This window comes from Mus caroli, unplaced genomic scaffold (genome assembly GCF_978045245.1).
Source record: "Mus caroli unplaced genomic scaffold, Mus_caroli_1 scaffold_2, whole genome shotgun sequence".
NCBI classification, from domain to species: Eukaryota; Metazoa; Chordata; class Mammalia; order Rodentia; family Muridae; genus Mus; species Mus caroli.
In genome coordinates, this window is record NW_028227257.1 from 66,523,023 (window position 1) to 66,533,345 (window position 10,323).

Sequence of the window (10,323 nt, forward strand, 5' to 3'; positions counted from 1 at the left end):
TGCTCCCCTCCGCCGACCTGGCGTGACGCAGGCGGAGACTACTTAAGGGCGGATTAGAGGCGGTGGCCGCGGATTCCCCAGCCCCGCAGCTAGCTCTGCGCGCCGCAGCGCGGGAGCGCCAGGTGCCCGCTCCAGTGACAGGCGCCGGGGTCGGTGCGCGGACCCTCCCTCAGACCGCAAGATCGCGGGGACCGCAGCGCAGGCACCGGTCTCCCGCGGGCAGGAGCTCGGCCACCTGCACGCTGCCACCCAGCCCCGCCCCTCGCCGGGAGACTGCGGGAGTCCACCTGACCCCCGGACGGCACCGAGGTGCTGTCCAGCTCTTCCGCACCGCGCCAGCAGCTCCATTGGTTGGGACGCACATAGATTGCTTCCCCCACTCCCCTCTTTTAAGTGCAATAAAGGGGGAGGGCCTCGTGGATTTTTTTAAAAACAATTTTTGTTTGCTTCTTTAATTGGGGGCAATTCGCTCCCTGTCAGGAGGTGAGGCCCGGGGAGGGGCCAGGACCAAGAACGTGCCCGGTACTGCCCAGTCTTTGTCTGCTGCCTCCGGATGCACAGCGATGGGGGAATGGACCATCTTGGAGAGGCTGCTGGAAGCCGCGGTGCAGCAGCACTCCACTATGATTGGGAGGTAAGGGCACCAAGCCAGCCGTCAGCGGCCCGTCGGGCGGCCCTTGGGAATACCTTCTTCTGTCTCTAACGACCCCCATACCCCCAGCCAGTCCTCTGCCTCCTCCCCAACCTCTGTCCAAGTGCCAGTGTTGCCTGCATTAAGGGATTACCCGACGCCCAGTGACGCCCCCCTCCTCCAGTTACTCCTGATCAGCTCCCCCATACTTTCTCTATAAAGCACCACAGGGGGGAGGGGATTCACACTTCCCTCATCAGAAAAGGACTTGTGGACTCAGTCCTGGTACCCCCCACTCTCCGGAGTCAGCGCCAATCTCCATCTGGTTCCCTAAATAGAATCTACAAGGAAGGCAGAATTGCATTTGGACAGAGAAGGGCAAGTGGGGAGATGGATTTGCTCATCACAGCAGATGCACCATTCTTTAACAGATATTTATTAAGCTAGACCATGTTCTCTGTTAAAACTTAGTGCCAGAGAGCCACACACATAGCTGGCTCCTTCTTGTGAATAATATATCTTTAAGTATATATTTATATACATATGTAGTATGTAGGTATTTATTCATATTTATAGCTACCTGCAGCTACCTATTTGTTTGTAGACATGTGAATTTTGTACTCATCACCGTTTCTATAGAGGATTAAGTTCTACATGTAGAGACTAGCATATACACCCATAAAGATTAATACTCAGCCCAGGTGTAGATCTTCAAACACAGTTCCTCTGTTAAGGATTCTGCATGCATTTGCCAGAGTAAAGGTGCGTTTAGAGTCTCTAGACATTTTTTACATAGAGCTGGACATATATATGTATATATGTGTGTATATATATGTATATGTGTGTATATATATATGTATATATATATATCAAAAGGAAATATATGCTACAAAGGGGCCATGAACAGTGTATGAAATTGTGCAGATGTGAGATCCTTGTAATATGAAATATTCCAAGCTTGCCAGCACCAAGCAGAAAAGGAAGATATAAAATTGTCTTCCAGACTCTCAGTTCAGTACCACTCAAGGGTGGACAGCTCCCCTGTTCAAGGACTGGTAAGCGCTGAAACAGAAAGGGAAGAAACAGGGATTTTCTATCAATGACTTAGCCTATGAGAACCTTTCTCCCCCCTCCTCTTCCTCTGCTCAGGATCCTGTTGACTGTGGTGGTGATCTTCCGGATACTCATTGTGGCCATTGTAGGGGAGACGGTGTACGATGATGAGCAGACCATGTTTGTGTGCAACACCCTACAGCCCGGCTGTAACCAGGCCTGCTATGACCGCGCCTTTCCCATCTCCCATATACGTTACTGGGTCTTCCAGATCATAATGGTGTGCACCCCCAGTCTCTGTTTTATCACCTATTCTGTGCACCAATCCGCCAAGCAGCGAGAACGCCGGTACTCTACTGTCTTCCTAGCCCTGGACAGAGACCCTGCTGAGTCTATAGGGGGACCTGGAGGAACTGGGGGTGGGGGCAGCGGAGGGAGCAAACGAGAAGATAAGAAGTTGCAAAATGCCATTGTCAATGGGGTGCTGCAGAACACAGAGACCACCAGTAAGGAGACAGAACCAGATTGCTTAGAGGTTAAAGAGCTGACTCCACATCCATCTGGGCTGCGCACAGCAGCAAGGTCCAAGCTCCGAAGACAGGAAGGTATCTCCCGCTTCTACATCATCCAAGTGGTGTTTCGAAATGCTCTGGAGATTGGGTTTCTGGTGGGCCAGTACTTTCTATATGGCTTCAGTGTTCCAGGGTTGTATGAGTGCAACCGTTACCCCTGCATCAAGGAGGTAGAATGTTATGTGTCTAGACCTACAGAGAAGACAGTCTTTCTGGTGTTCATGTTTGCTGTGAGCGGCATTTGTGTGGTGCTCAATCTGGCTGAACTTAACCATCTGGGATGGCGGAAGATCAAACTGGCTGTCCGGGGAGCCCAGGCCAAGAGGAAGTCAGTCTATGAGATACGTAACAAAGATCTGCCTCGAGTCAGTGTTCCCAATTTCGGCAGGACTCAGTCCAGTGACTCTGCCTATGTGTGAAAGGGCAGGTTTGGGGAAGGCCTGCTAGGTGGCAAGTAGCCCCAAGGCAGATAATGACTCGGGGTTTACAAGTTTGCCCTCATTCGGGTGATGCTCGCTGTGAAGGTCTAGGATACAGATATTAAGAGGTCTTCATCAACAAAGAGGAGAGGTAGAACTGTCATCACACGTTACATCATCAGTTCTACAGAAACCATTGAGTAGAGTGACAAGATGGCTAAGCTGGACATTCTTGGGCCTTCTTCTTTTAATGGCCCTTCCTGCTCCTGATTATAGTGAACTGGCATAGCTGCCAAGCAAGCATTAGCTCTGCTGAGCTCTGTATTCTGGTGAATGGCATGAGTCAAACACTCATTGATATTAAATTTGTGACCCATCTCAGCACATACCCTTATCCTGGGCTGCAGAAAAAAATAATCCTGGAGGATATTTCTCCCCCTTCAGCATGCCCCTTTCCCAAACCCAGGATAGCATGCCAGCTTTTCTTTTTCCTTGATCTGGCCTTACATTAGCCCTAACACAGTTTATCTGCAAGCTAGAGGGAATTACATGGGGTGCTTTTTGGAGACTTGCCAGGGCAGAGGTTTGCAGTAGAGCCCCATATGACTGGCTCTTAGTCATTAAAAAACAAACAAACACAAACCTTAGGAATGTCTCAATATTTCCAATTTTTTAAAACTCAAATTGCACTGGTGCTGTTTATTAGGGTGGGGAATGGGAGGGGGGATTTCAACACCACTTATGAGATGGTCATTTCACTCACCGTTGAGCATGTGTTTATGAGCTTTGGGATATTTCTGCCTTCTAGATTATGGACTGTGGATAGAATTAAAAATATGTGGGGTTTTGTTTTGTTTTGTTGTTATTGTTGTTGTTGTTGTTGAAATGGAGGGTATCTACTCAAGCCACAGAATTTCTAACTGGTAGATCTTACTATAATTTCTTACCTAATTTTGTGCTACACAGCTGCACATCATTTTGCCATGGTTTTGAACTTACCTGTGTGCTCACACCAGAGACCTTAATCAGCCCGTGTCAACCCCAACTTATTGTGTCATCAATTATTTTTTGCAATACACACACATGCACACAATTACTGGCTTAACAAACCTGGAAGTAAATATTATTGGTAAAGATGTGCTTATGGATATTTATTTGAGACATATACCAAAGGTTCATAAACCTGTTGTTTGGACTGAGACAATTTTCCTCTCGTTGCTCTTATTCATTTAAGTGCCATATTCCTCCTTTCCCGCCCACTGTGCATTTAGCTGAAGCACTAGGCAAGAGTAGCATTGAGATAATATGTTTTTATGGAAGCCCTCTATTTCATTTGAATCCTCCTTCTTATGGGTTTGTTTTTGATTTAGATATGGATGTGGTATGTTATACAACTGAGGATTTGTTTAAAATAAAGTTCTTGCCTTTTTTTGTAAACTGGGAAGAGTCTGCATTTTTCTACTTTGAGTGGAATTCTGTTTGTTTAAATGAATGTTCAAAATGTTATACTGGACAGATATTTGGTCCAGGGTGTGAACAATAGATGGAACATATCTGAAGATGAATGACAAAGTCCAATTAGCTGTGGGCAGATGGAGAGAAGCTGGCGACTTTTACAAATGTTGAAAAGTGAATGGTGAGGTGTTCAAGTGGCATTTTCTAACTTCTTTCTTACTTTAGCTTAACGCCACCCCCCCCCCCCCCCCGCCTGTGTAAGTATTTTTGGGGTGATACAAATGTCAATAATACTGGGACACTGTAACTCTGTTTAGGAGTGGGTTTTTTCTCTCTCTTTCTCACCATAGATTGTCACAGTTGGCAGGCATGTTGTTCAACCTGGTGCCTAACAAGATGTCAAAAGGCATTCTCTACACTAACACTGTCCAGTAGAATTTCTCTAGTGATGATAATTTCTCCTGTCCATGCTGTCTAACCTGGGAACAACTAGCTACATGTGGCTACTGAGATCTTAAAATGTGGCTAACTCAGCTGAAGAACAGAAGCTCTGATCTGACTTAATGTTAATTGACTTAAGTAGCTGTAATGGTTTACCTGCTAAAGTATCACACAGTTCTAGACTTTCTCATCAGCCATTTTTGTTGCATCTTTAAATGGGGATGGATCTTCTCCTTACACTTCATGAGGCCTTTCTAGCCATATCATTTTTTCATTCCTTATCTTTCCTATATGTGATCCTATTTCTGTAGACCAATGTTCTTTCTCTGTTCTTTAACTTTATACATGTTATAATCTTCATGAGCTCTTGGTTGGAATGGCAGGAAATGGTGTAGACTTTCCAAGGTGTTTGTTTTTCCAAAACAGTGGTCACACCTTTTAACTATGACCATGTAAATGCCAATTTTAGAATGAAAATGTGTCTATTTCAATCTATAGGTTTCCATCTGCAGCATAAATAAGCGGTTGAAGATGGTTATCCTTGAGTAAAGAAACAGATTCTCCTCTGCCTTGTGTTTGGTAAGCTAAAAATGTTTCAAGACACCTCCCAGAGCTGAAGGAAGAGTGTCGCTTGAGCTCTCTTAGCATATGCTTGGGTGTGAAAGAAATGGGAATCTGTGTGGAAAACAAGGTCTGTTGTATTTATGCCTTGATGTGGGATTAGAACAGGAGTGTTTCCTGGTAGAAATGCATCCCTCATCAGTGAGCTCATCTATTGCAGTTGTTTGATGTTTCTAAACACCTGCAAGAGACAAGATCATTAACCCATGTGTTAGTCACAGAGAAGAAAGCATCCTCTCCATATATAGTGGCACCCCTCAGAATGGCTTGCTTTCTATCAAATGCAGACATTTCCATGGATGGGTTAATGGTTCACATAGCTGTGTGATGGATATGACCTTAATCTCTATTTTATGAGAGGATGCTACTGATACATTTTATATTTCTGAGCTTTTTGGTAAGCTTTAAGTCCTTTTGGTCCATGTAGAAGTATATGTGTATTCACCCGTGTGTGTGTGTGTGTGTGTGTGTGTGTGTGTGTGTGTGTGTGTGTGTGTGTCCCTTGGTGTGGCAACAGTTTAAGTGGGTTTAAAAGTTTGTCAAGTAGCTTTCAGGGACTAAACCACTTAGTCTGTGGAAAAATAACCGAAAGGACAGAATTTGTCACTTATAGGTCCTCAAACATCACAAATGTCACAAACAGTAGTGATAAAAGTCCCATTCTGTGTGCTCTGTGATCTCTGGACACAGAGAAAGGCAGGGCTCCAAGCACCACTCAGAACAGTGTGCTTCTTAAAATGGTAAGACCCTGGAGGTCAGAAATACTTGGGACAAGATTTGGGTTTATTTTACTTTATATCTTATTAACAACTTTAGTTTGTCTAGTTTAGTATGCTAGGGCCGAGATAACAGAGTTACAAAGACAGGAGCAATTATTTTCTCCTGGTTCTAGCAACTGAAATGCACAGCCAAGGTTTTGGCAGATTGGTGTCCTCTGAAGCCTCTTCATGGCGGTTGCCACCTCACTGTGCATGTGATTTTCATTTGTAAGATCACATCTATCAAGTTTTCTGTGTCTAAATTCCTCTTTATATGAGGACACTGTCAGACTGGGTTTGGGCTTCATTCTTAACTTGCCTTTTCTTAGAGATGGGTGGTCAAGGTAGAGTCTGATTCTGTCGCCTAGGTGGTCTTGAATTCCCCCAAATCCTCCTGACTTTGTCTCACATATGTTAAAGGTAGAGGTCACCAGAAACAACTATATAATCATCTCCTTTTAAATTAATTACACAGTTGGAGGACTTATCTGCAAATGTAGCAACATTCTGATATACTGGTATTAGGGCTTCTCAATTGTAATTTGGAAGGACACAGTAAGGATTTTTCATCTTCAGATGTCCTTATAGTTAGGAGAACTATAGAAATCTATCCATCAAAGAAGGCACTTTGAGAATAAGAACAAAGTATGTATCTGAATGGAACATCAGAACAATGGGTGTATATGAGGTTATCCTTGGGCAACCACATTGTGTAGATGTTGCACTGAAGACACTAAGCAGCAAGGGAGCCCCTGTAGCAGAACCAAGAAGTCTGAAGATAGAAAGATAACACCATTAAGGTTAGCCCTTGAGGTCTATGAAAAAGCAACTTCTCAAACAGAAAGGTGAAACATTAGGTCAGCAGTAACAGGAAATAATAGTAAAGCATAGTAATTCCTTTGCTTCGGTCCATACCACCTATCTAAATTGTTTGGTGCTGAAAGCTAAGAATCACCACTGTTGCTTATTATTCCTCTCTTAGGGATGAGGACCGGTGAGCCAGAAACATTAGCAGAAGGTCGTAAGACTCAATTACATAGAGAAGGAAAAAGGCGAGGGTGAGGTTCTCATGACACACCTTCTCGTGCTCAATGTATCTGGAGTTCATGACAAGAAGCTATAGATGGCTGGTTGGCAGGAGGGCTCAAGGCCTTTAGAGTAGCAATGGCAGCAGTTGAGGTTTCCATGGAGTGCAAGAGTCTGAGCAGAGCTATGGCTTGGTGTGGACAGAGGAGGAATGTGGTATTAGGAAGCCAAGAGAGATGAGGTCAAAGGAAGAGTATTCGTACTAGCATAAAGTTCTTCTGAGCATTTCTATAGATGAGAGAATTTTAAGTAGCAGTCAATGAACATTCAGAGTCACCTACTACTAGATTTGGTGAGTATCAAACTGTAACTTAACACCGACTTCCTTAGACTCTTTCAGACCTTGGGAGGTTGGGTAAAAATAACAGCAGCAAAGAGCAAAGATCAATCCCATCCAAGACAATACCTGGTACATCAGCTTTGTGCCCACCCAACTGCAACATTAGCAGGTTGCTATACTCTAGTAGAAGGTATGGTAGCTAAACAAGCCTTATTGAATGAAGCCCAAATGAGTAGTTATGGTTAAAATTATGCCAGTGCTTTGCTCAGCTTTGGGCCTCTAAGAACAGCACCAAGAAGCATTGATGTACCATCAGAGATGACCACTTAACTGCTATGGGCCAGACACAATGCTTAGCTGAGTCAATGTGCAGCCAGTAGACCTGTTATTCTTGCTCATTCCAACTACAAGCAACCCCACAGACCAACGTGTTTAATGTCATAAGTAAAGTACCATCACTTTTAAGCATGCTCTTGACACCCTCACTTCCAGCTTCTCTTGACATGCTCAGATGTCCTGAAATATTTAGCAATAGAAAGTCATTCAATTTAGTTCAGGAATACATTGTGCACACAATTGTCTGTCATCCCCTGGATGGTTTCATGATAAATACAGAGAAAGGCATGCTATTCTCTACTCCTCACGAGGTCTTAGGTCAGCCTGAGGGGAGGCAGATGGCCTCAAACACCAAAACATTCTCTGTGACTGTCATGTTTCAAAGAATAGACTTTCAAAAAGAAGATTGTGTATCTGCTTTGTTTGTGCACACACACACACTCCAGTGTGTGTGTGTGCATGTGTGTGTGCATGTGTTATGTATGGTATGTGTATGTGTAGAGTTGGGAAATGGAGATGGTGTGGGACAGAAAAGCTTCAATCAACAAGGCAAAGAAAGCCTCATTAAGAATTTGTTTTTACTTCTTGGTCTTTTGTTGTTTGGGTTGGTTTTGGTTTTGTTTTTTTGTTTTTGTTTTTGTTTTTGTTTTTGTTTTTGTCAAGATCAAGATGATGAGAATGTCTCGAGGCTCCTAGCTAGGATCAGCTTCCAATCCAAGGATGACGAGTGCTGTCTGCCATCTCTAGGGAAAGTACCTATGCCATCCCATCAGTTTACTGACTAGTTGCTGGGTTCCTGCTCCCTCTCCAGTGGACAGCCAGGTTGATCTAGCCATAGCACAGTGACTGGGAGCCAGTGTTAGCTATCTAGGTACATATGTTGAAGATTGGTAAATCTCTGGAAGCTGTGACCTGCTATTGGCTTTCTGAGGATAACCAGCCTGGGCATTAGTTAGGGTCTGTACCAGAAATAAAGTCTGGAAGCTTGGCATAGATTCAGAGCAGGTAGAAAAGGTCTGGACAGTTTAAGTCTTTCCATTCTCAGGAGCTGTGCAGAACATTTGGGGTAACAGAAGATCTGGAAGTGGAGTCCTGGGGCCAGGAGCATACTGCTGAGTTAGGAACCTACAGCATTTGGGGAAAGCCATGATCTCAGCTAGACTTCAATAGAAATATTTCATCATCGAGGGGTTATTCTGGAAGGTCTACTCAAGAGAGAGAAGTTGGTGAACCACACAAATATGACTTCTGGCTGGGGAAGGTGTAGAGAACTGAGAGATTTTATTTTCCCTGGGGCTCATAAAAGGAAGTGTGAAGTGTGGAGTCTGGAACGAGCAGACAGTGTTACACATGGGTAAGGGAAGCCATGAGAATTAGAGTGGACAATGTGAGGAGACATCTTTCAACAATGCCTCTCGATGCTGTTTTGAGCTGTGTCAGGTCCCCAGGCATCAGCCACACTGTCCCGTGTGACTATGCAGAGGCTCATTGCACAGTCTCGGGATCAGCTTTGATTTGGAAAACACATTTCAATCTCAACAGTAAGGGATTGGAGCAAATATCCAGGGTGATGGTTGGGGATTTGGCAGCATGGCCCCATCAACATTAGTGGGAGTTAGTCAGCTAAATCCCAGACATGGAACAGCATCCTGTGTTTATTCTTCATGATGACCTTTCTGATGTAAATTGATACACTATTTCAGAACCGCTTAGACCGATTAAGGTCTGTAGAATCTACCTCTTCTAAAAGGAAAATCTTTCTGGAAATTGCTGCTTTGTGCACCGAAATGTTTGTGTTTGTGGGCAACTGTGGCCAATTGGAACATATGGGTACCTAAATATAGAATCGGTGAGTTTTGAAACCTCTGAGACATTGGATCTAGGGAGATTTCTGTTGTACCTGACCCCAGGTTGGGGCCAACAGCTCTGCAAGCTATGGCTTTCTCCAAGAACATCTTCCTTCTTGTACAATTTTGTATTTTCTTCCCTCCTTATTTTTCATTTTCTTAATGACAGTGAAAGAAATTCCCGGTGATTTTTTTTTAAATGAAATCTGAATGGTTGGAAGAGTCTACTGAGGATCAGCAATGAAAACAGATGTACATTTACTATGACTCAGGTTCCATGGTCACGGCAGTAACCTCACTCAACCCTCAGCTGCAGGCCAGGATGGAGAGTGCTTATTAGACCCATTTTCTAGATGAAGAACTTAAGATATCTAGATGTCCTCTCCACCTATCATATCATACAATGACTGTATTACCATGGTTAGATCCAAGCTCACCAGTCTGATGCTGAGACCATGGTTCCACAGTTTAACATTTATTACAGTGCCTTCTGGACAGACATCAGATGAAGTCACAGGAAGCCTGGCATCTTGTTCTCTAATATTCTTCTCATCACAACTTCATTGCAACACATATCCCTTCCTCCAAAAGGTTTTTTATTTTATTTTATTTTTATTTCTCATGTGTGTGTGTGCACATGCATGTCTCCTAGAGTTTGTGTGCACCACATGTGTGCAGATAGAATTAGGAGGTATTGAAGGTTGTGAGTTTCATGGTGTGGGTGCACTCAAGTCCTCTGCAAAAGCAGCCAGTACTCTTCATCAGCAGAGCCATCCCTCCAACCCTGGAAGTTCTTGATTTGTATGTTGTGATACAACATAAGA

At 44.0% G+C, this 10,323-nt stretch overlaps 1 protein-coding gene across 1 annotated transcript; it reads left to right on the top strand.

The window, feature by feature from the left end:
- Positions 1-38: 38 nt before the first annotated feature.
- Positions 39-4,081, top strand: Gjd2 (gap junction protein delta 2). Its single transcript, XM_021156592.2, has 2 exons — positions 39-634; positions 1,781-4,081. The coding sequence occupies exons 1-2, from the start codon at positions 564-566 to the stop codon at positions 2,673-2,675; spliced, it is 966 nt and encodes a 321-aa protein (XP_021012251.1). The 5' UTR covers positions 39-563; the 3' UTR covers positions 2,676-4,081.
- Positions 4,082-10,323: the final 6,242 nt, after the last annotated feature.

Coding starts and splice junctions, on each gene's coding strand:
- Gjd2 (XM_021156592.2), top strand. CDS start 564: ATGGGGGAATGGACCATCTTGGAGAGGCTGCTGGAAGCCGCGGTGCAG. Junction 635..1,780: donor CACTCCACTATGATTGGGAG/GTAAGGGCACCA, acceptor TCCTCTGCTCAG/GATCCTGTTGACTGTGGTGG.